General features: G+C 37.7%; 1 protein-coding gene across 9 annotated transcripts in view; it reads left to right on the top strand.

Moving 5' to 3' along the window:
• Positions 1 to 26487, top strand: part of LTBP1 (latent transforming growth factor beta binding protein 1) — a 187177-nt gene that overhangs the window by 98254 nt on the left and 62436 nt on the right. For 6 of the 9 annotated variants that reach the window (XM_039719007.1, XM_039719004.1, XM_039719005.1 and 3 more), the window contains 6 exons: positions 646 to 748; positions 6695 to 6766; positions 20210 to 20332; positions 21872 to 22039; positions 24889 to 25122; positions 26025 to 26047. In XM_039719007.1, coding sequence (XP_039574941.1) covers positions 646 to 748; positions 6695 to 6766; positions 20210 to 20332; positions 21872 to 22039; positions 24889 to 25122; positions 26025 to 26047 — 723 coding nt within the window. The remainder of the gene's footprint in view (positions 1 to 645; positions 749 to 6694; positions 6767 to 20209; positions 20333 to 21871; positions 22040 to 24888; positions 25123 to 26024; positions 26048 to 26487) is intronic. The other 3 variants (XM_039719006.1, XM_039719010.1, XM_039719008.1) reach the window with 2 other exon arrangements.

The following is a 26487-nucleotide window of genomic DNA, read 5'->3' as shown; positions in this document are numbered from 1 at the left end:
CATTTGCTTTGAAAGTATTACTAAGTGCAGCTGTTGTGGACTTCTCCTGGGCTTTGTGTGTTCCATTGTATGCCTAATTGGCATCTTTAGGTGTTTGGGGGGGTCTTTTTAATGTCTGAAGCTGAAATATATTTAAGCTTTCTTTACCATGCAAAATGGAAGAAAATTACAATAACTAGTGTGTTCTAAGCTTCCAAATATTAATAGTCTTATCATTATAAAGCATAACATATTGATTGGTGGAGAAATGGAAATTGACCTCAGAAATAATAAGGTATTTGAGATAATTCATATAGCTTTTGAAAAAGTGGGCAAGCATGTTTTTATAATGAAAATGATAGCTGCCAATGGTGAGTTATTACCTCAGAAATATGCTCACTCATTCCTATGACATACTGGTTTCTTCTGTTTTTTTCTCCTTTTCAAAGTGTCATGGGGAAAGGTAATAATGTCACTTAATTTACTCATACCTGTGTAGAGAGCTTCTGCAATGTGTGAGCACCATTTAAGTCCAGTTAAGAGCTCCACTCAATCTTCAGTGTCTCAGCAAGAGGTTCACCCAAAATGACTGAAAAAGAACATTGTACTGGCAGTGAGTGTTGTACAGTATCACTAACCAGAGTATTCTTTACCTGACTGTTTCAGTGTGGCAAAGCACTTCCTGGCCTTTCCAAGCAAGAAGACTGCTGTGGAACCGTGGGTACTTCCTGGGGTTTTAACAAATGCCAGAAATGTCCCAAGAAGCCGTGTAAGTGCTATTTTATTGTTATTCTTGTGGCTTTTCCCCCTCAATTAGTATTTTCCTTTTTTTCAGAGGGGAAAAATACCAAAGGAACCTAGTAGAAAAAATGTGCTATGATTTGATTTAGGGACAGGTTGTAGAAACTGGAATTCCCTTGCATGCCAGCAGAGTTACAATATGCAGGCGCTTGGTGCAGCCAGCAAAGTTGACGTCATAGGGTTTTTTCCCCTGCTTCTTCCTCCTTTGAGCCAGTGATGGACTGTTGCATTTACTCAGTGCAGGAAGAGTAATCACATTGATTTTCCAGCTGGACTTCTTTTTTTTTAAGTTTGCACAGAAATCTTGAATTATAGAGGCGCCAGTTTCTGCTTGGAGAGAATGCAGTGACCTCTCGGGACTGCAGATGAGATTTCATGTTTGGAGCCAAAGTCTTCCAGGCTCTAAATTGCTGGTTGCTTTTTTTTCCTCTGCTTTTGAAATATCTTCCCCAACAATTAGACAATGACGAAGACTTTCTTCAGCATTTTATTATGATTTGACATCGTATTATAATGAGAAAAGAATTTAGAACTATTTGCATGATTGGTGAGGATAATCTCTTGAACTTTTTGTGAATTACATTATTGTTGCACGGGAATAAGAATACTTCTGTGTCATGTCATATTTTCAGCATTAAATAAAAGATGGGAAAAGATAATGTGATCTCTGTTTTGCAGATGGAGTGGACCTGCATTTACTGGGCCAAAAATAGATCATTAAATTGCAGTCATTCTTACCTAGTTCTTCTAAGGACCCTGTTATTCAGATAGCAATGCTGGAAATATGTTCAGTGTTTGATTTTTTGGAAGCGTGTGTTTCTCTGAAAGTCTTGATATGGACGTAAACACAATTCCAGCAGAAAATCTGCTATTATTCCTATTTTTCCGACTCCTCCTTCCATAGGAGACTCTGATATAAATTTATGGTGACTCAATTTGATTTGCTAGTTTCTGAAACATTTTGTGCGTTTGAATATGTCTATCTTCTGACATGCTTTGGAAAGAGAGCCTCCTTGGGTGTTTGAAGGTCATAGTTAATAAGACTCAGGTATTTATTTTATTCCTGTAGCATGTAAATACAGTTTCTAAAAGGAGCATACATGCCAACTGTATAAAATTTAACAAAGACACGGGCCAGGTTCTGCACCTGGCCCTGGGCAGCCCAGGATTTCTGTACAGACTGCAGAGTGAGAGGCTGGAGAGCAGGGAAAGTTGAACCTGAGTCAGCAGTGCCCTGGCAGCCAGGAGGACCAACCCTGTCCTGGGGGCATCAGGCACAGCATCACCAGCCAGGCACAGCATCACCAGCCAGGCACAGCATCACCAGCCAGGCAGAGGAGGGGATTGTCCTGCTCTGCTCTGAACTGGGGCAGCCTCACCTCGAGTGCTGGGGGCAGCTTTGGGATCCACAATGTAAAAAGACATTGAACTGTTAGAGAGTGTCCAAAGCAGGGCAACGAGGATGGTGGAGGGCCTTGAGGGGGAGCTGTAAAGGGAATAGCTGAGGTCACTTGGTCTGTTCAGCCTGGAGGAGACTGAGGGGAGACCTCACTGCAGTTACAACTTCCTTGTGAGGGATGAGGGGGAGCAGACACTGATCTCTTCTCTGTGGTGACAGTGACAGGACCCAAGGGAATGGCCTTAAGTTGTGTCAGGGGAGGTTTAAATTGGTTATTAGGAAAAGGTTCTTCTCCCAGAGGGTGACTGGGTGCTGGAACAGCTCCCCAGGGCAGTGGTCACAGCACCAGCCTGACAGAGTTTGTGAAGCATTCAGGCAATGCAATTGAGCTACAGCTGAAATCTCGTTCATCAGAATCATAGTGGCAAGTGAAATGTTGCTTCTTTGGGATGTAGGTTTGCTATGAGAAAAATCACAAAAGCCTGAAATGTGTTTCAACCAAAAATTGGTTGGAACTACTAATACAAATTTTTGGTGCCTGGTTTGAAAGGAAGCACACTTGCTAGTTCTTCACAGTTCAGGTAAAATACTGATTGTCTCAGCCTGGAATCCACAGTAGATGTGTAGATCAGGCAGCTGCTTACTGGCATGGTGCTCAGCACAGTGTTAAAAGTAAGCAAACAGGGAAACTGTGACAAACTTCTGATCCACAGATGCTTCCTAAGTGGGTACACAGAAGTGCTTAAACTCATCCTAAAAACCTCTCCTAAAAGGAAGTCCACCACTCTTTTTTCAAAGCACTGAATAATTTGTTTAAATGCTAATGAGATGAGCAATGTCCTTTTGTTATAAAAAAGTTTAATGACTAGCATGCTTGCTCAAGATGGGACACTTCAGAGTTCCTTTATCTGCCAGAATAGTTTCTAATCTACATTTTATACCTATGAGGAGATGCCCTAACCCATAAAATGTAGAAACAATTCTTGGAACAGATCATGGATCCAGTCTCTTTCCCAGAGCCCTTAATTACTCACAGTATGAGTCATGCTCACTCCTGCTTTCTGGCTCAATTTGGAATTGGTTTTTTTAATGTAACTGTATGATTTCAGGAAGAGAAAGAGAATGGTGCCACTTGGAATAATCCTCTTCTTCTGATTAAAGCATTCCTGGAAAGTAAGGATTTGTGTCTTCTAGACATAATAGGACACATTTCTCATTTTTCTAGGTGGGAGCTCTCACTGTATGTTAGTGTTTTAAGGGAGGAGGAGAAGGGTGCACTGTGTATTTTATGCAGATTAAAATATAGTGTCATTATATCAAGAGTGTGATTTGGTAGGTGTATGCTTCAAGAGTATTCATTGAATCTGTCACAAAGGCTTAGTAATGATGTATGTTTTTTAAGGAATGAGTCTAAGCATGATGCTGTTTAATCATGCCATATGTTATGGCAATTCTACATGGATGCAAATGGTGAATTTTTAGATTTTTAAGAATTGAAGGTGATACGTTTAGTGTGTTGCAGGTGTTTAAGTGATCTTACAGCATCTTAAAATGTTATAAGTGTTCAGTTTAAGCTTTGGCACAAAACCTGAAAACCAAAAATCTCTTCTGGATGTGGGTCAAAGTATCTTTTGGGTATAGGTGTCAAACTAAACCTCATGACAGTATCAAAGTGTTATGGTTCTGTAGAGTAAACAATTTCCAAAGATAAATGTCAATTTATTAGATGTTTTAATGGAAATCTAGAGTAGATGCTGAAGGATTTATATTAATCAAATGTTTTTATTTTGCAACACTGAGAATGCTTCAGTGGTAAGAGGAATATGCATATATTGTATACATAAATTTATATGATATTGGATAGAAAAGCTTGGGAGTCAATAAATAGTAAGTTGTCAGTTAAGTGATATCTATGCATGTGTCTCAACAAGTTAAGTTAGTCCCACATTCTTCCCATATAACTCTGACCTGATATTTCATTAAATTGGTATTACCCTTTTTATTGTAGATGTTTTGGAAGCAAACAGATTTCCTTTTGCTTTTATGGTTTTATGCCTCATAAACTTCATTAAAAGTGGACATGTTTTTATAATAATATGTAATCAGGTTGTGATCTTCTGCATAACCCAGAAAATATTTCTGGGTTAAAAACTTCAGCAAAATATTTAAGCATATACTTTAGTGTCACTAGCAGGTACTTCCCTCTTCAATCAACTACTTAAGGACATGCCTAAGTTTGCACGTCTTGTTCCCATGGTCTTAGAGAGGGCTCTGTCATCTTTGTAAGGACTTGAGTATTTTGAGTAACAGGCACTGCTCAGTCAGGGCTCCTGTCCTGTTGCAGATTTAAGTGCCTTGACCTGAGACAGCTGCCATGTCTTTAAGTTTATGGGTTGTTCAGTATTATTGAAAACCAAAGGAAGTTTTGGAACAGATCTCCATTTTTCAGGGCTTCTAACAGAAAACAGCTTTTAAGAAGAAGAGTCTTTCTGTGTTACATGGGGGATGTTGTGATTGGTCAGGCTTCTTGCTAACTTAGTAATTACAAACATGTTGTTTAGGTGAGTAAAGGGTAAGTTATGTCAGACTCCATCCAGCTCCCACATGGATCAGCAGCCATCACTGAACAAGCTTTTTCTCTGCTGTGACTTGCTTACATTTGTGCTCTTTGTTGAAAAGAAGAAAACAGCTGCTAGTGAGCTGCCAGTTTCCTGTTTGTTGTGGGAGTAGGAGGATGAGGAAGGAGGGAAAGGTTAAAATATCTGACCTCAGTCCACCACTGCACTTTCTAGAGCAGCTGAGTCACCCTGGGAGGGAAAATGTGTTGCAGCCCTGGAAAAGACCTGGCATAGATTATGGGCTGGTCTCCATCTACAACTGGGAGCTGTTTTCATTCAGCAGGCTGCACTGCAGGGTACCATTCCTGCCCACAGAAAGTTAGAGACTCTCCTGGTTTTAGTGTGGATCAAAGCAGGTCTGTTATGGGAAACACAAATCAGTTAGGACATAATGAGTGCAATTGTGAGTTTGAATCTGCCAACATGAGTACTAGGAGTTTCATTGACACTTTTGGGGACCAGAAGTAGACTAATGCATTGTGCTTTTGGAAGTACCTTTCAATTTCAACTAGTTTTAATATTAACATTAGGAAAAGACTGAAAAAATCTTCCTTGGAAACTAAATGTGTAGCTGCCACTTGAGTAGAGAGGCACAATTTTCACGTTGTAGTTGGTGTTAAAATTATTGTAGTCAGTGTAAAGATGGAAAAGTATGTGTTCAGAACTGTAATAACATTGCTGTATTTTTACTATGTGTGTTTAATCATTTTACACTTTATACGATATCTAAGGAGACTCTCACTGTTTTATTTAAGCAATTATTTAAAATTATTCACTGATATTTGAAATAAAACTCTCACTCCAAATCCTGCTACTCAAGATCATCACTTAAATTTTTCCAAATAATAGGCAAAGCTTTAGAACTAGTTAAAACAATTTTTCTTTTTCTTTTTTTCCATCATTACAATCAACCAAGTGCCAGTTTTAAAGTAAGCTGCAGGGATAAATGTGTGATTCGGGCATTGTGTGAAGGGAAGCCAATCAATGGCAACTTGGTTGTTCTGTCTTGACAGTTCATGTACCCTGAAGATGGAAATGAATGAACCTGGTAGGTTTTGGGGAGGTTTGTTGAACATTTGGAACACTTTTGAAATGAAACAAAAGATCTGACAAAATGTAAGGTACCTCTGTTGTAACATTCAAATTATGAAAAACTCTCTTGACTCTTATTAAAAGCATTTATGTGATCATATTGCCAAAAGTTTAGTCCTATATGCTTAATAAAGTACTGGGCTCTGCCAAGAAGTTAGCTTTTAGTGCATAACCATACAAAGAAGGTACTGCTCTCATTTATGATGTTTAAGAATCAATAAATGGTTTTCTGTAGTCTGAAAAGCAACCTTAAGTGGAGGAAAAAAACAATAAATAGAAATAAAAAGTTGGTTAACTGAAAACTTTCTACTTTGGCAAAATTGAATCCAGTATTTATTTTGCAGTGTTGTTATATCTGTGTCTGTTTTCACTGATCAGCCAGTAAGTTAAGTGAAGTTTATTATTCTGAAATTCAACAGCTCTGTTAGGTAAATCCTAGATGTTTTCATAATGAGTCTTCAGTTTATCTTTTCCAAATATGGTGTGTTTGTAGCTGATTTGCAAAAGTAATTATTTGAATATTTCTGAACAAATAGAATGAAAGGTATCCTGATTTCAAAGATTAGTTTTGTTTTTTAACACAAATTTGACTGGATAACTGAAGACTTTAGTGGTACCCATATTTAAAAAGATGGAATTAAAGTTGCCTGTACAACCTTTAATTTTAATTTCTTTGTCTTTTTTGCTTAACCATTTTTTCACAAAGCCTTCCAATTTTTTTAATATAGTTACATAATAATTTAGCTGTCAGACTCTGCAAGGATATAAGTTATCAGTATTTAACTTATGTCTTGGTTTTTTTCAGCTTACCATGGATATGGTCCTATGATGGAATGCCCACAAGGCTACAAGAGAATCAATGCTACATTTTGTCAAGGTATGATAGCACCCAAATTGGTTGTGTTTATTTTTAGTATTGGCTTTCTGTGACAGCTTCTTTGATAATGATGATTTAGATGAATTAATCTGGTCCATTGATTTATATTTGGGAAAAAATGTTGAGTATACTTTTGACTCTTTCCAAATATTGACAACTCTGTGAGATTTTTTCCGCCAGAGAAAATAACTTCTGAAATTTTATGTATACCCTCATTTTCTTTGATGATGCATAAAGATGACTTCATAAGGATTCTTTTACTTTGTTTTTCTGTAGAAATACATTGTTTTGTCAGGTTTTTTTGTTAAGCAGTGAATCTGTGGACATATTCAGTTAAGTCAGATGAAAGGAGCAATGCAGAACAATTTTTGTTATGATGAAAGTGTAGAGTAATGAGAGAACAATTCTTCTGGACTCCAGAGACTAGGCACAACAGTACTGTGAAAAGCCAGATAACATCTCTGGCAAGTGGAGATGAAAAGAATGAGTACTGGGCTGCCATGTAAAATGACCCACCTGTTTCCAGAATGTGCACAGTGCAGGTGAGGATGTATGGAGTTAGATACAGGCTAGTTGTGTTACTCGAGATTATTATTGCCTGCAGGCAAATACAGAAGTTACCAAAACATACAGAGTTGTGGGGTCTGCATGATCGTGCAGCTACAAAGCAAGGCTTGAGACATTTGGCATTTGGATTCTGCTGGTGTGTAGCATCTCTGTCTGACCAGCTGAAGAGATGGCCACAGACAAATGCTCATTCTTTCAATGTATCTTGGAGCACTGCACAGAGGTGCCTGGTGAGGATGTAGGAAAAAGCTTAATTGCTTGTCTGACTGATTTGGCACAGCACAAGTAAACAGGAACAAGGAGCTGTGAGATGATGTAAGCAATCTTGCAGTAGTTTTCGGGAGAGAGATTTGGGAAGAAAGGGAAAATGAGTTCAAGTGAAGCTGATACTGCTGTGGCCAGGTTTCTTGATCAGTGTTGATACTGCAAGGGATAAAGAGATCCCAACAAATAGTAGTGCTGGTGGAGAGCTGGATAAAATGAAAGAATAGTTGATATTAAAGGATATTTGTAGGCATTTTGGACATAAATTTAATCTTATTTAACTGAAAATTTTCACTTTGCATACTAGTGAGGGAATGTACAATAGCCAGTTGCAGAAAGACATTATTTGCCCACCAAAATAATATTTGTAGAGCACTAAACACAAACATCATGCTGTTTCACTGCTGAGGGAGATGTGAGCTTCTATCTGCAGCTACCTGAGCCTACCTGTTGCTCAGGACTCTACCTAGTGGTTTACCAGCTTGCAGGGTAGGGGCATTTGGAGGACTGGATGGGTCAAAACACTAAAAAAGTAAATGGAGGAGAGCTGCCAATTGCATCTCAAGAGCTTGTTCCCTGCTCTGCAGTGGAAGACTAAAGTCCTCTTAACAAAAGAGATGGGGAGATGTTGATGGCAATTTGGTAATGAGGACTGCGAAGTGAAAAGGTGAAGGAAGCGAGTATCAGATATAAATGGGCAGCCCTTTTATGCCTCAAATTGAACATGCAGGTGATGGATGTATTTCAGCAAGACAGTTCCATCTATTTTGAAAGAGATTGTCTTGTTCCACGACGAACAAGTCATGAGGTTTTTCAGAGTCTGCAAAAGAGAGGTTTTCTAACTTTGACCCTGGAAAGTGTCTAGAAGATGCTGTGATGGATTAGTGCCCTCATGCAACCCTCTGAGCATGACCCAGGAGAGGCAGGAGCTTTTGATATCTTCAGTAGTCGTATGTATACCCCACAGAACACACAATGGTTTCAGACAGCAGCAACCCAGCAGGCATTTAAAGGTGAGTAGGGCATTCAGTTTGGTTCAAGAGATTGAACCTAGGTGTTGGCAAACTTTATTTCATGGGAACTAAGATCCTTTTTCAGGGGTTATGGACAGTTAGAAATGGTCTGGTTCTTGTGAAGGTTGCCAGAAATAGGCCAGAAAGTTGTTTCACTCAGCAGTGACAGGCTGATAGAGAGAGAACACATATCTGTGGGTAGGAGCATAAGAGGGAACTGAGTACCACCACAGTAGTGTGCAGAAATAGATCTGTACCTGGTAGGCTAATCGTTGGGTTTTGATAATTCTTCCCCCGACACATTTTTGTACTACATGACTAAAACGGGAAGAAATATGAGGCTTTAAACAATTTGTTTTATACTGCTGTCACTGTCCCAGAAGAGAGTGAGCTGTAGACTCTAATTATCAACTTGTAGTTGATGCATGGAATTTTATAATGTAGTGTTTAATCATAAAATGATAGCAGGATTATTTTACCAGACTGTTGATGAATTTAGGATGGAGACAATCTCCTAACTTTCTGTTGAAAGATCCCTTTATTGCTTTTCTGAGGTTTAAATAGCTCCTCTGTAATTTGCTCACTAACACATTCCAATAAGGAGATACAAATGGGAAAAGGAATCCCCATGAAACAAAGCCACGATGGAATTTAGTCCTATTGAAGTAACAAGATTACCATTTTCTTTCAGAGGGTCAGGATTTTGACCTCTGTTTGAGCGTTCTTCAAGAAAGCTAGCTTCTTATGTGAAAGCTGCTGGCAGGGTGCATTTCAGCCCTGAAAAGGTCATTAGCATGTGCTTCTCAATGGGTCAGCCAGAAGTGTCCTGTTTGTTTATGTGAAGCAGACATGCTTTTCTAGGAGAGAAGAAGCCAGGGCTAATGAAGAAAGCTGTCCATATCACTAACACAGACAGCCGCTGATGGTAGAAGAAAACTGTTTAAGCTGCTGGCGTGGGAGTATTCATATTCCTTTAAGATCCTTTACAATTAAATTGGAAGGGAGTGGAACAGCATGTCCATATGCAAGTGTAAGTTTTAATTAAATTATTCTTTGCTGAAAGGGTACATATGCTGTGTCCATGCTTAGAAAGGGCCAGGGCTGCCAGACCAAATAGTAATGGGGATATATTTCTGAATCCCTGCCTGCAGCTAAAAGAGATGGTTTTTTTTCACCTAGATGTTGTCCAACTTTCACTGCCTTTGAAAACTCAGGCCTAAAAACCTAATTAACCTTTTGTTCTTTGGTTTTGCGGTCAAAAGTCTACATAGGCTTCACCAACTAAGGAGTATTAGTGTGAATAATTACCAGATCATTATTTTTTTTCCTTTCAAGTGAGTGAACTAATGTAATCAAGCATTCTTCTCTCTAATGTGTAAGTAGGACCACAAAGAACCATCTGTGGGTATGTTAATTCAGGAAGTTTAGTGTAATTACTATGAAGAAATCTTTTTTCCCCCTCAGTAATTATCTTTTCAATGGGGTGATTTATTACATGTACACACATGGATGCCCTAAGGCTGTCATTAGAGCCAAAATACAGCTTATCAGTGTTGCAACTTCTTTGTTAGAATCCACATGCAATGCTAATTTCTGGTTCCCTGCTTAAAGTTATACTTACTGTTTCCTTAGTCTGCTAATGGTTTTCTTGGAAAACTGAAATAGAATGGAAAAAACAGCTGGTGAAAAGGTTGGATTCATTTTTCAGGAAACTAACATATTGCCAACAGAGCACTTTAGAAATCTTATCTTGAAGAACTAGAAAAATACCTGAAAACTTGTTGTTTTGCAATGAAGTAAAAAGTGCATGGAAGTTCTTGGAAAGTCCCTATATTCTTAAAATTAAATGTTTATGAGCTTTGCAGAAACTAGTACTTGTATGTTGATAGATCACATTCTGTAATCACATGCTTGGGGGGCTTGAAGCACTTTTCCCTTGGCTTCATCATGATTTAAGATAAATTTTGAAGGTGTGTTCTTCCCTCCTACATTTGTCCCTAAAATGCAGTAATAAATTTGTTTTCTCTGCATGTTGTATATTTATTTTCCTCCTTTTAAGTAATAAAAGAGCTTCATTAATAAGAAATGCTGTTTAATGTTACTAAGTCAACAACCGTCTTTCAAAGAAGTTCTTTCGTGATGATCATAGTGAGAAATAAATGTATCTCCAGAAACTGGGCTGGGTTGCTGTTTGGACACTGATTATGTGTTTGAGAAGCATGGCTCTGCAAACTGGCTTTCCGGTAAATTCCACGCAAAAGCACAAAACGAGTTGGACTGATTTCTTCTGCTGCTATTCTGCTGGCTCACAGAAATCAGTGGGTCATTTCTTAGAATAAGCAACTCTTTTTTCTGTGGTTTTAAAAAGCATGGCAATAGTTTAATTAGCAAGAAAGCCTTCTTTTTTGTTTCTTTTTTCTCTCATTCTCACTAATCAAGTTACTATTGAAAGAATCAACTATAATGGGGGCAGGAAAATCTGGATATTGTATTTTGCTTAGAGGATATCAGTAGTGGTTAATGTAGCTATAGCAGAAACAATTGGAACAGTATTTTCTATGGTGTTACTAGGTAATTGATTGTAATTGATATTTCACAAGGAGAATTAAAACCGATGCCTGCATACTGAGTCAATTTGGAGTTCAGTCAGTCAGATGGCACTCACAGTGAAGCCTGGTATTTAACTTACCAGAATGTATCAAATTTTCACAAGTGACATAACTTATATGTTCCAGTCTAAATTCACAGCATGATTTATTATGCATATTAAAGCACAGCATGAAAACATCTATCAAGGCAAGTATTACTAAATAATATTTAATGACTGACCACTAGGTCACTTTTAATTAAGAAGTTGCCTAAATACTTTGGCAAATTCTAATTAGTCTATAATTGATCTAGACAGCTTTCTTTGCTTAAATGCAGCAGAGTGCTTTAAGGGTGCAAGGGTCTTATTGAATGGCAAGTTGTTCTCTTTGCATCAGAAGGGGACAAATATGTTTCATTTGGTTTTATTACTTAGCAATTTAAACAAAGTCAGTTTTTGATAAGCATAGTGGTGGGATTTCAGAGCTAAGTGTAGAAGTCCCCCTTGCGAAATTTATCTTTCCACAGTGCTTAGGCCTGTAGTCAGCTATTGAGATTGCTTGTGTCCTCCAGCAGCAGCCACCTGGGGCAGAGTGGGTGAGATGGGCTGCAGTACAACTCCAGCCACGAGTTTATTCTGAACAGTTCAGTGAAGTTACCAGGTCTTTGGTGGTCTGACTTGAAATCCCTGCTTCTAGAAGTTCCTATTCTTGGTCCAAATTTTATAGGAACCTTCTGGATATCATGACTGTCTTAGCTGAAAGCAGTTGCATACTTAGTTTTTCATGGCTTGTTATATGTTGTCTTAAAAATTGTGAACTTATATGTTGTTTGCTTCTAGTGCATGTAATGTGACTTTGAAAACAGGACTTGTTCATTGTTTTTTGAGTCATATTAATTCATGTAATCAAAAATCACCTACCAAATTTGTAATATAGCAAACTCAATGATACAAGTGAGATCTATTGTTTCAGAAGATTATTTTTTTAATTTATACTAAATAACTTAACATTCTTCAGCTTTGTTTATGAAAATTTTAAGTGCCTTTTATAGCTAATTCAGCATAAAATAGTAATAAAATCAAATCCCAGTCCCATTTTGACAGTGGAACCTATCATTTCCAAACTGTCAGTTCTCCTGAAAAGAAATTTGAATGCATTATTTACATCAGTAGTAGCAGTGGTTTCTTTCAAAAAACAAAGGCTATTTTTTTTGCATTTACCTTGTTCAAAATTCTTGCAGTAACCCCTGACCTTTCTTAATTCACAGATTGCTTTTCTTGAGTAAAAATGTTTTCTTTAAAATGAATCTATAGATTTAAATAATATAATATCAGAAGATTGCAGAACACAGTAATAAACATGTATGCTCGGTTGTAGAATTTTAACATAATACTTAAATGTGGTTAAAATTTCCAAACAGCAATGATTTTGGTAAGCATAAATTCAATGTGCTAAGCCTGGAAATGAAAGAATGAATTTAATTTTATAGGAATGTTTCAAATTCCAGCATTCTGTGACCAAATATGGGCATTGCTCACTATCTGAAAAGGGTGGGCAGTGGCCTAGTGTGTCTGAATGACTGGAGGCAGAGAAGACAGCTTTACACCACCTCAGCATTTCTGCATTAGGCCAGCTGGGCCTGGGTGGTCTGGGAAGCTGTTGTAATGGTTGACACAGCCAAAACACAGTGAACTTCTCTTCCTAAATAGCCTTACAGCTGGAAGCTGCCAAAGGGAAACACTGCAGAGCTGATGCTGCAGCCATCAGCTTTTGTAGGGTGCTCTGTAGCAGAGCAGCTCTCTGCTGATCATGAGTCGTCCTTCTGCACTTTGTTCAACTGTAGCAGCCATCACCTTCAGGCTGTGTTGGCCTGTTAATGTGTAGAACAGAAGCAGACTCTGAGGCATTTCCATATTTGCTTGGTATTTCAGTAAAAGGGGAAATTGAAGGGGCTTTATGGTGTAGTAAATAACTCGTCATGTTTTACAGTAACCAAGCAAAGCATATTCTTTCAACAGAAAGTGACAGGTACAGATCTCGTTTTAAGCAGGCACAGGAATGTTTCCTAGGATTGGATGTTTACACTTAGCATGGTTTATTATTCTTGGATAAAGGATACTCAGGCTGTATTAAATGTCATTAATCCTGGACTAAAGCTGAAATGATTCACTTCCTGGATGTGATTGAGTTAGGTATAACATTGCTCAAGGAAATGTGAGAGAAGTTGCTTATAGGTTTCCAGTAAAGAACCAACGTACTGTTGGACAGCAGCTAATGCAATCACAAACCCTGTTTTAATCTAATTTAAAAGCCAGTGTAGAATTGGAGGATGCAAGCAGAATATTGGAAGTTAAGACCCTCTGCAGCACATCCTCCCCTCCAGCAGAGTGTTCTGTGTATTGTCATTCAGCTGAGAAAGAGATTCTACTGCATTGTACTGTTCTGTACAAAAACACCTTTACATCAGTGAGAGGGAAACCTTCCATTAGGTGTAAAATGTTTGTCACTGAAATTTAAGCATCTTAGGACAGAATTTGAAGTTTTGATTGATGCATTTCTTTTTCAGTCACGGCAGTTCCCCAGTGTGCAGTGTGAGAGAGCTGAACAAGTAAATCCGTACTTGAGGAAATACAGGTGGAGATGTTGAAAAATCTCTGGGGGTTTTGATCTTTAGGCAAGCAAGAACTGTTTAGAGAAGAGTAACAGATAAGGATGAGGTTGTTTTTCAGAAACTTCCTGTATTTATTTATTTCTTCTGGAGTTTAGTCCTTCTCTAAATCACAGTTACTGGAAGAAAATACGTGATACTAACTGTTGCCTGCACTTAAACTGAACAAAATTTAGTTTAGTATGGTGATACTAAAGCAAATGCAAATGTCATCCCAAGCAAATGTCTATGTGTGGTCATGAGTAAAAACAATTCTTCATCTGATTGTGTTAAATATATGTGGACCAAGATTCTAGTGAAGTGCTTTGGGATATTTCTAGTATGAAACCTTGATGATTGCCTTGCACTGGACAAAAATTCAAATAAAATTTCTTTGTGAACATTCATAAAAAGCAAGCAGAAAAAAAAGGAGAGGAAAGTAAATTTTCTTTTTGTTATCTGACTTATCCCCATCTTTTATCTTCTAATAATGGATATAAAGTTCTTTGAAGATGAATCTGGTTTTGGACTTAGTAAAGCTGTATAGTTATCATGGTTTATAACAAGTTCAATGTTACTGTGTGCTTACTTGTTTAAATGAACAGCATCTTATATTATTCCCACCTTCCTGCTTTGCTTGGTTGGTTTTGAGGGTTGTTTTTTTCTTGTTGTTGGTGGGGTTTTTTTTAATTCATTAAGATAGGGCTTCCTAGTTGTACTCTCCACATAAGCAGACAGGCATGCAGTTAGAAAATGGCTGTTACAGATTGCTTTTTTTCACCAGGAAATTCAGTGGCAGTGAGTCATTAACACATTGCATTTTCTGAGAGCAGGCTGACCTAACACCCAGAAGACCTATAAAAATGTGTGGGAAGGTATCAAACACCAACTGTTGTTGTTAAGAGAGCCTGTTTTAAATTCTCCTTAGTGAGATAGATTTGCAGCAGTTTGGTTACCGTGTCTGGGTTGTTTGAAGCTGGGAGCGCGGTGGTGGCTCTGGACAGCGTGGTGGCTGACCTCACCATATATCAAGCTGTGCTTAGAAAAGGGTACAGGAGGAGCTGAGGCACAGCAGCCTCATGTGTACAGTGCTGCAGCATCACTGTTAAAACCCTGGTTGTGACCAGCTTCTGTGTGTTTGGGTGAACTTGTGAGAACAGTCACCACCCGGGCCCCTGGGATGGCATTTGGCTTCCACTGCCATCTCAACTGATTGTGAGGATGAGTCAGGGTTTCATGGGATGGACCACTAATTCCAGGGACACCGTGTGCCAAGGACTAGTTCCACATATTTGGCATGGATAATACTAAGGGTAACAGCAAAGGGTCAGGCTGTCATTCAGTCCATTCATGTTAGCAAACACCAACTGTTAAAAAATCAATTATTTATTTACCAGTTCCACATAAATTATAAATGACAGTGCTATCTGTGAGAATTCTTTATGCAGCAATGTGAAGTGCTGTGTGGAATATCTCCTGGTTTAAATTCTCTCTTTTTTTTTTGTATCACTGGAACAGAGGCTTTCTAGCAATGGAACTTAATTGCTCTCCTTTTCTCAAAAACTGAAAGTCTATCTTGAGTTGGTCTTTGGAAAGCTTTATTTACATATGTATCATTTTATAGTACTGCTACCTAGCCCCTTAGTAGTTCCTCTGTGTAGATGAAGGCTTTTGATCAAATACTCAAATACTCATTTGATCATACTCCTCAAGCATGCTGTCAGTTTGTATTTCTGCACACGACATTATTCAGACATTTTTTTCTAGTTTTTACAATAGATCAAATGAATTCTTACTCCTTTACTAATGTAAAATTGAAATATTTTTCATGTCCATATACAAGAAATAGAGGGCTAAAAAAAAAGTCTGCTAATATTGAATCAGATTTCCTTTTGAGCTGCTTGAACAAGTTGATTCCAATGCAATTTGCACAGCTGGGCAGGCCGGCAGGTGTTAGGAAACATTTTGGATAGGTGGCCTTTTACCACAGTCTGAAATGAAGTGGATAGTAAATCTGGGAGGAATTTTTTTTTTTCTGCTCAAGTTGTTAAATAAACACTATTTCTATGTATATGTATGTTTCTTTTGAAAATTTGAGGGTTTTTTTTTCTTTTTTTATCAGCTTCTGGCTTGTTTCTGTGGAATCCCCAGACAAGCTTGTGTAATTCAGCATAGAGCATCAGCTCAGTTATTCTATGAGCTCATTGAGTAGACATGACCAGGAAAAGAAGCATTAAAATGCACTGTAATTCGGTTATGCTGAGGCACTGGCACATGCACAATGAAGTTAACTTTAAAAATGGGACAAATTTAGCAGAAGGAATATCTGTATCAGTAACTCTAGAAGGAATGTTAGGTGATAGTCACATATGTATAAGCTGGTACTTAAATGTAGCAGTGTCCACACTAAATAGCAATAGCAGAGCTCATGTGAATGGGAAATTATGTTTTTAGTACAAGGCATACAAGAACAGTTCATCTGTAAAGCGATTGAATACTGAGGCAATAATGACAGCATTTATGAATGTTTCCTGCAGAATAGTTGAACCATTTCAAAAAAAGAATGACTGTATATTCAAGAATTGTAGGATGATCCCATGTATCCACAGACCAGCCACTCCAGGAAATAATGCCTTGAAACATTTATACTTCTAATATTAAAATAATAAAGTTTATCCATATATAAACATTTTCAACATTCCTTAAAATGAAGGTGGCTGCAAATGAGTGAAGTTATATTATCTGTAAGTGAAGAATGCATCATTAATAATTTTTAGCATTTAAAATACAAATACACTTACGTTAAGTAAGTGATTACTTACCTTGCTTGGCATGTAATTAATTACCTTGCTTAAAAACATGTAGAAGGGTAGAATTATTGTCCTAGATAGAAAGAAAAAGTGCCATGCATTTCATGCTGACACATATGTAAATAGCAATAGTATTTTGATGGTTAACAAACAAGAGACTTAGTCTTTTTACTGAAAATAAGAATTGAAAAATCTAAGTCAAATTGTCATTATTTAAAATAAGCAGTCTTCTTTACTGATGTAAAACTTAAATGCTGTTTTTTCATGAGACAAAGTATTTCTGCTAATTCTAATTCCAGAAAAGTGATCAAAAAAGTGATACATTATGTATGTCGCCTGGCAGACAGTCCCCATTTTCCCCAGTTGTATATGTTACTTTTCCTGTAAAAAAAAACATATACTGAGAATTTGGAAAGGGAGAAAGTTGTTTTAAAATGGATATTACAATGTAGGAAGTAGAGAAATTATTTTCATTATGTGTATCAATTTCTCCTGTATTTTTCCTCTTCCTCCAAAATCTGTATGTGGTTTTTGTTCATAAGTGTATGTGTAAGCTGTGTAATTGTGTTAAGGATTTTCATTTTGAAATGAACCTAGATAATGACATTTTTCCTGTACTCAGAGTAAAGGATACTATCTCTTCCTCTAGCTTATTTCTGACATCAGAGAAAATGCTTTCTCAAAGCAGGTAGAATCATTTTGTGGTTTAGCATTTGAAGACTGGTCTGATAACCCAAATTGCCAACAGATAGAAAATTCAATAGAGGGTTCTTGAGTGTTCCAGTATTCTCTTTGTATTAGCTTCTAGATATTTCAGTCTTTTGTTCCATCAGGTCCTAGCTGAGCCTAATTTTAGAAAATAGAACATTAGTAATATGCCCTTTCTTCCCAACAACTTTACAGCAGCATCACTATATTTCTATTTAGAGATGTTTCAATAATGTCTTTAGTTTGCTAATTGTTAAGATTTAAGTTCATTTCTTTAATACTCACAAATTATAATGGTACTGAAATAATGATAATCTAACTTCTGGGGTCAGTTTGGACTGTGTAGATGCTTTCAATAATATTTTGAGATTTCAGGGTAATAGAAAGAACCTAGTCTGATGAAGAAACTTCATAAAATTCAAGTGCATGTGAAAATGTCTAGCTTGGTAAATACTCTGTATTAATGCAATCCTTAAATAAGATCCTCCTGTTCATATATGGGATGTCATCCCGCTTAAACATTGGACGGGACAAAAAGTAGACTGCTGTACAAAAATATTTCAGCTGGTTTTTTTCTCTTTTCTTATACCATTCTCCTCTTTAAATAGTCCACTCCCTCTGAGGTCAGAAAGTCATATAGTCTGGGAATTTCACTTGAAAATTCCTTTGAGGCAGAGCTGATCCTTTGTAATTCATGTGGTTTCCATCACATTTCATCCAAAGCCCTAGGATATAAATTATTACTCCTTGTCACACGCATAAGTGCATAGAAGTGAAGTTTATCCAGGTGGTGTCAAGATATTATATTAGGTAGAGCACTGGAAGAGCTGAAGGATAAGCTCAACACTGAGTATTTGGAAAAAAAAAAATGTGGCTGATATGGCAACTGCCAGAGTCTGCTGTACTGTAAACTCTTGTGCATGGGACAGGTAGCCAAACGTATGGAGAAAAATGAACAAGAAAGAATCTTTCTATAGGCTTCCAAATGCAAACTTTGGCACATCTGTTACATTTTGTATATTCAACCTCTTACCCTTAGTGATGGTGTTGAATTAGGAAGCAACATACAATGAGGTCAAATATAATGAGATTGGTTATATAAAAGCTAAAAGGAAAGATAATAAATATTATATATTTTAGATAAATGGTCACTGATTTTCAAAGAACTAGCTGGAATTTCTAACTTCCATATGAAGTTTGTTTACCCAGCAGGGTAGGTGTTGTTTCCTAGCCTTGAGGATAGGGAGGAGAAATCTGATGGAGAAATAATAGATGTAAATATTTTAAGGTATTTCAATCTACTCTCACAATTTTTCTGAAAGAGGGGACTGCAATGTATGACACAGATAATTATGAATTAGAGGATTTTAAAAATTTTTTTTGTTACTATTTTGACAGTTGGATTATCAGTGCAAACTATGTTGTTGCTGTCCCCTGAAATAAAATCCTAGTTTGACTGACTTAGTTACAGATGGTATCCAGATGCTTATTAGACGGGTTCTTTTTTAAGAGTAAGTGAACTACAAATGCAGCCATGAGTGTGAGATAGACCTGAGGCCGAATGCTTGGAGCATGGGAGGATCATTCAGTCAGACCCTGAAAGCAACACTTGCGCAGGTGGCCTAGTAACAGCAAACTTTATTAAAGCAGTTGACGGAATTACAGAACACACAGAGTTGGAAGGGACCCACAAGGATCATAGAGTCAAGCTCCTGGACCTGCATCATCCCCAGGAGTCACACCAGGTTCCCAAGAGTGTTCTTCAAACCCTTCTTGAACTCTGTCAGCCTTGGTGCTTTGGTCACTTCCCTGGGGAGCCTGTTCCAGTGCCCTCTGGCTGAAGAATCTTTTTGCAAATATCCAGCCTAAACCTTCCCTGACACAACTTCAGGCCATTCCCTCAGGTCCTGTCCCTGCTCACCACAGGGCAGAGATCAGAGCCTGCCCCTCCTGTTCCCCTCACAGGAAGCTGTAGCTGCAGTGAGGTCTCCCCTCAGTCTTCTCCAGGCTGAACAGAACAGGTGACCTCAGCTGCTCCTCTTACGGCTGCTCCTCATGACCCTTCACCATCTTTTCTGCCCTCCTTTGGACACTCTCTAATAGTTTAGTGTCTTTTTTACATTATGGCAACCAGAATTGCCCCCAGCACTTGAGGTGAGGCTGCCCCAGCTCAGAGCAGAGCAGGACAATCCCCTCCCTTGCCTGGCTGGTGATGCTGTGCCTGATGCCCCCAGGACAGGGTTGGCCCTCCTGGCTGCCAGGGCACTGCTGACTCAGGTTCATAATAATTGTTAAAAAGTTGTGTTGCTGCTGCCATAGCTGCAATTCTTTCCATGTCAGGTGTGTTCTGTGCTCCCTGAAGTGTGTTCTTGCCATCAGGTTCCTTTGGGCTACAGATGATGTTTTTGCATTGTGCTTCTTTCAACATAATGAAGCATTGGAGCACTCTTAAATATAAATACTAAGATATGTATTAAATGTGGCAAACATATTCTACCCTTTGTAAAATATACTAGATTGATTAAAACGTGTTTCTTGTGAGCTATGTTGAGCTCTGCAAGCAGTCATCTAGTCAGAAGAAGGGTTGATAAGCCGGTCAAAGTGTATTTGTTTTTCTAATTCAGAGTACTTAAGAATGATGTATAAATATAATTGTGTTTCTGTTATGTTCTCAGCAGTGTTTTAAAAGGTTATAAATCACATGTCAGTATGGGGAAAAGTGTTGATTAGAGTGTTAACTTGTAACAGTTATCCTTCATATATTTTTTAAAAAAGAGAGAACTTCTGAAAAAGGAAAAATATTAGTACATGTTTCAGCATCTGATTTTCTTTTAATTTTCCCACAGATATCAATGAGTGTCAGTTACAGGGAGTGTGCCCTAATGGTGAATGCTTGAATACCATGGGCAGCTACAGATGTACATGCAAAATGGGATTTGTTCCAGATCCTACCCTCTCAAGATGCATACGTAAGTAATACTGCTAATCAAAGTACCAAATTAGATACTTAGTTACATTTCCAATGAAGATTTATTTGACTGGGCCCAACTATTCTCATCTGACAACTTTCTTTTTCTGTCCCCAACTCATGCTCTCAGTTTATTTTCTTTATTTCCTCAGTCTTTGTGCTCCTGCCTCTTTTCTGTTTCTGTGTCCTGGAAACCTTGGTCTCTACCAGTGGCTGCCCAGGATCCTTTCTATCTTTTCTTCATTTTCTTGTCACCAAATCTTCAAGGCCACCTCCAGCTCCCATGTACATTTTTCAGGAGCCTGGAGTTTTCACTTTTTTTATTCCCCTTCTCTGCTAGTTTTAGCCAAAATCATCTTTGTATCCTGCTCTCCTCTTTTCCACCTCTGCAGCTTTGATCTGGGCTGTTTCCACTAATAAAGATTTAGCCCAGGATGGTCTTTGGCACATTTTCCTTTTAATTAAGAAGAATTGAAAATTAAGAGATAATTAGGAGAAGGAAAAAGTTGTGAATGGCATCAATGCAAATATTTCCCTCTATTAGTTGGCTTTTACTTTGGTTACAATCAATGACCTCTATAAGAAGAAAAGACAATGTAAAGAACGGGGTTTTTTTGTGAAGAATATGTACAAGTGAAAAATAGCTATAATCCTAAGTGCTTTCTCTGAGCTATCTTTACATTTATAAAATAAAGTATAGGTAAAGCCATATATAGTAAAGCTATAGGTGAGTTTCTTTCTTTTTTTTTTTCCTAGCTTAACTATCTTATGCTACTAGTTAATAACACTCAATTGCTGAGAGTTTCTCAGCAGTTTGAAGAACTTCATTCTGCTTTGCAGTTGAACACCAGAAGAAAGGAGTTGGTTGTTGGGTTTTGGTTTTGCTTTTACATGTCACGTTGCAAATCAGGTGCCTGTCTTTTTTGAGTTATGTGAACATGTTATCAAGAAGTGTTAACTTTATGTTAGTGTGGATGTATAAATTAGAAAACTGGGTGGATCTTAGCTTTCTCTTACCTCATACTAATCACAGCTTATGGCTCTTCCACATTACAACTAAGCATAACAAAATGTAGGTATGTAATTGTCTCTTTTAGGAAAAAAAAGTAATGTATGATACTTAAAGCTTTTGCAGACTTATTGGCATAGCCTAGTTATAGATGGACATTCCTCTGGCTTTACAGCTTGGCACAGCTGTGTAGTGCCAGTGGCTGATCTTCAGCAGCTGGGTGCAAGTGAGATAGACAATTCTCACTCTTTATTGTGGCAGCATGGCAACTCCTGGTTTTGAATTTACTTTCTGTTGTTGTTTTTCTTTCAAATACTTCTTATCCTTGATCTAGAGTAAGCTGGAATTCAGGAGTGTTTGATGCAAAATAAGAATTTTTAATGTTGTGATTCTCATCCGAGATGGGTGTTTGAAATAAAACTTCTGCTGACAGAATATTAATCTGTTTAAGTGGTTTTGGAAATCTAGTGGTATTTCTCTGTTTTGCTTTTCATGTGAACAGTGCCATCCTCTCTTCCACTTTCATTGCAGCTGATAACCCTGTAGTTGCTGAAGAGAAAGGACCCTGCTACCGGTTTGTTAGTGCAGGAAAGCAATGCATGCATCCTCTTTCTGTGCAGCTCAGCAAGCAGCTTTGCTGTTGCAGTGTTGGCAAAGCCTGGGGCCCACATTGTGAGAAGTGTCCGCTCCCAGGAACAGGTAAGAACTTCCCACTAAAAACACACTCTTGCCCCCTGCCCCCTCATTTGTTATGCATGCTTTAAAAAAAAAAAAAAACAAAAAAACAAAACAACCACCAGAGGATATACTTTAGATAGAAGAAAAGTAACCCAAAATGTAGTGAACACTCTTCAGTTGTTAAAGGCTCTGGTGAAACGATGGCAGCCTTTGAGAATTCAGTTGCAGAGCAACGTGGGATGTAGTTTGTATTACAGATAGTAGGACATGCATGGTTAATATCTCGGCTTCCTCACCTTCCTTCATATTTTACCGTCCATTTTGAGGAATGTGCTATTCCTTACTTGACACATAAAGCTCTCTTCTCTTATCAATGTTCCCTTGGAATTCTGATATTATTTAAATATACAAGGAATTCAAAAATATCAGCCTGCTTGGTCACCACTCTCACTTTGGCAGGTTATATATTAAGATACCACATACCAATCACTGTTTTCAAGTACTTTTTATTCCCTGACGTTGCTTAAATCTTAAATGCCCATGGAGTCTTCAATCAAAATCAATTTAATATTGCCTTTTTTCCCCAAATATATGATCAACTTAATCTGTTTTAGCAGCATCATTTGTTGTTGTAATATACATGTCCAGTCTCTCGAGTATTTTAGCCCAGGTATTTGTAGTGACAATCCACTTGAAGCTGCTGCTGCAGATGTCACTGTCATGATACAGGTCATGTATTTCTCTGAAGTATTTTGTAAAGATTTACATTCTCAAACCAGCTAGTTGCTTTGGGAAATCCACAGCTACTATCAGAGGTATTGTGAGATATGATGAGCAGATTCCTTACTTCCTGAAGTTTCACTTACAGAAATGAAAGTGACCAATAGTTTTGAGCATTTCAATCGAGTTTTAAAGCCACTGTTTCCATTGGGTGACTAGATCATTGATCAGCTTTTTAAAACTCCATTAAAACACTTTTGGATAAATAATATTTCTGTGGCTTTTTAATGGAGAAAAAATTTATTCTCATGAGATGACTTGCAATTTAAGTACAGGTGTTTCACATCTGTGAGAATATTGCATGAGGCTTTATGCCCAATAGTGTATATAGTAGAGCACAGAATACATCCTTATGTTGACTGCTATACAGTCACAAAAAATATACTGAGTATCATATGGAATTGGTTATTTTAGTGATTTTTTGCTTAATGAAAAGACTTTAGAGATAAAATCCGTTAGTAGAAAATTTTTGTGAGCTTTTCCCATTTAATGAATACTTGCATGATTTAAAACATGTTCCTTTCTGTAACAGGTTAAATTCATAATGTTTCAGAGTTTTCTATGAAAAATGTGTGAAAGTGGGATACTCCAGAAGGGGGTAATGTATTTACTGCAGCATCCCATGTTAGTATAAAAGCCTCTAAAATATTCATACAAAGTAAATCATCTCCTAAAGAGACACTGAGAGACCAGATTTGTGTGCCCAAGTGTTGAGAGCTCTTATCAGAGCTGTGGTAGAATAAGGCTCACATTTCTGTTTTTCATTTGAAAGAATGATCTGAAGCAAGATTTCCTACATCCTAAATATGCATCTGAAGGGACAGACATCAAATTTTCTGTCTTAGTCCTTTGACCAGAATCCCCACCCTCAGTAGTTGAGTGTTTTTATGGCAAGTTTTGATATTTAGATGTCCCAGTAAAAAGTATTTCCTTATTCTGAATCCACTCAATTTAATTAGTTTGACCCTTCATGTTTTCTATTGCTAAGACACCATCAAAACACATTGTGCAGTTAATGCATACTGATTAATGTATAGTTTAACTCAGCTCTGGAGAGCTTTTAGCTAGTGTTTTCTGCTTTTATTTTAGATGCTAATTCATTTTAAAACCCTGATGTGTTCAAAGCAGGATTTGTGAACTTACCAATGCCCCACTTGGCGGATCCCTCAGGCAGCCATAAGAATTCCCACACAAGCAACTAAATATTTTCTCTTTCATCCCAACGTGGCTTTACCTAGAGCAATACGGACAATGAAGCACTGCCCCCCCAAGACTCCTAAAGGTCTCCCTGACCCTGACAGCAGTATAACTATTCTCTTTGAGGAGGAGGAAGACTGACTTGTATTTCTTTCTCATTTTACTCTTCCAGTAGAACTGCAAAACATGATGCTTATATAGAGTAGCTGTAGAGATAGAGCAAGTGCTGTTGCCTGACTTTAACTTTTTTAAGTTTAACTTTTTCTGTAGCAGCTTTATAAATAAGGTTATTTCCCTGCTCTTCCAGTAGTGATTTGGCTTTTTATGATCCTCATCTTGTTTTTAGCCAGCCTTTTTCAAATCAGTGGAATTTGGATCTGGACTGGTATGAGGCCTCTGATGTAGTCAGGTGGGATCCTCTGGGCCAGTGTTGATACTGGTTGATAGTGATCTGCTTCTCTAGTGCAGGGCTGGTGAGCTTTTTCCCTTTGATTTCTACAAAAAAGAAAATGATAGCAGTAATGGTCTTCATTCATTATGCAGTATAGATGATAAAGACTATTTGCACATTTAAGTTAATACATAGAAAGGATATACTGTTTGGAGGGGATTAACTAAAAAAAATACCTTGCTATATTGACAGATAAGCATAACTGAAGAAAAATGGTAAACTGGAGTGGAAACCTCCTGGGAAAAACAGCCAGAACATGCTTTTGGGAGAATGCTCAATCGTGTTAGCATGCTATGCATAGCTTCTCTTTAAGAAGTTTTTTGTGAATATGTATATACAATATGAGATTAAATTTCTTAGTGGTAGTCATTATATTTTCCACTATGTCAACATATTGCACTTTTAGACTCCTAAAAGGAATATTTTCCCATCCCAAATCTAGCTGCTTTTAAGGAAATCTGCCCTGGTGGAATGGGTTATACGGTTTCTGGCCCTCACAGAAACAAGCTATATCATCACCCTGCAGTTAGAGTACAGCCACCTGCCATTGGCAAGACCCCGATTACTCAACCTGTTGCTAAAGGTACTTCTCCTCCACCTCTCCCAGCAAAGGAAGAGCCAGTGGAGGCACTGACCTTCTCACAGAAAAGTGAGACTGAGATGGCTGTACAAGAAGGTGAGAGTGGGGCAATTTAGTCTTTCTCTGTTTCTGTGCATGTGTCTTCCATGGTTTGTTTCTTTGCATGGCAGCTGCAGACAGTGCAGGGCGGAGAGGCGCCGCTGCCCGCAGCAGAGCATGCCACGGTGCCCAGTGTGGTGCATCTCGGGATTTACCTCTCACAGGTTGTGGGTAGGTCCTGCCAGGTGCTGACACCGTGGAGAGAGAGCGAGGCTGCTTTAATCTCAGTCATTTTTATGATCGGAAATAGTACATATTTTTTGTAAGACTTAAAAAACATATATATTTATGAATTCTAAAAAGGAAAGGTGCAATGGAAAATAAGAATTTATGTGAAATTACTACCACTCTTCCCAGAAAAAAGTAATATTTGTGGAGGAAATAAAACCCCAAACCACTCTTACTTGTCTAAAGAAAAGATAAATTTTTAAAAATTTTTTTCTTTGATAAATCTTGCAAATTTGTTAGTGGCAAATTATATACCATTATGACATTAATTTACTTTTAAAGTGTTTACAGATGTTGATATCCCTTGGAAGGAATTGAAAAGGTTTCATCAGTGAGTTAATAACCTTTGTGCTTGTCAAATTCTTTCTGAGGAAGCAGGTAAACAATTAAGACATCTACAAGGGAGCTGAATACTGAGTAAATAAACATTAGACTGTTTAGGTCTACATTAGGTGTGTAGAATTCTACATTAGGTGTGTAGAATCTTATTCTGGTTTCAGGTTAGTTTTTAAACTTGCTCCAGGAACATGATTTCTTGTTTCCACTATTTTGGAATGAGGTTTGAGCCTGAATTTTTGCGTGATGGCAGCGACCACTTTCAAATGTAACTAAATACGTAATAAAATGTTTTGAGGAAAGTGATTAATTTTCTTTTTTCTTTCTGGTTTTAGTGGCAACTGCAGCTCCTGATCAGGTAAAACATGATATAATTTATGTAGAAATTAGAATGCAGACCATGTATGAGATGGGATACAGATAAGTGAAAGGATTTGGTATTAATGATGAATAAACAAGTCACTGTGGACTTAGTGCTCAAATGCTGAGGCAAAAAGAGCTCATGTTGTTATATTGTACAACAGCAGGCAGGTAGTGAGGTATAGGAAAGAGATTACTTTACTTTAACCTCCCTTAGAGGCATGTACTGGGGGTCTGGTATATGTTGCTCTGTCCCATTCTGGTGACTGTATTTTAAAGAGGATAATGAAAAATGCAGAGAGTATGAAGAAGAGACACAGATACTAACAACTAGAGAAAATAAATCAGAGAGAAACGTTATGAAGCTTTGAGAAGCATTTACGACACCTGCTTATGAGACTGGTATTAGTGCCTAAGTTAATTTCATTGTTTAGGGTG

This window comes from Passer montanus, unplaced genomic scaffold, assembly GCF_014805655.1.
Source record: "Passer montanus isolate IOZ18808 unplaced genomic scaffold, ASM1480565v1 scaffold40, whole genome shotgun sequence".
NCBI lineage: Eukaryota > Metazoa > Chordata > Aves > Passeriformes > Passeridae > Passer > Passer montanus.
This window is presented reverse-complemented; position numbering and strand designations above follow the sequence as displayed.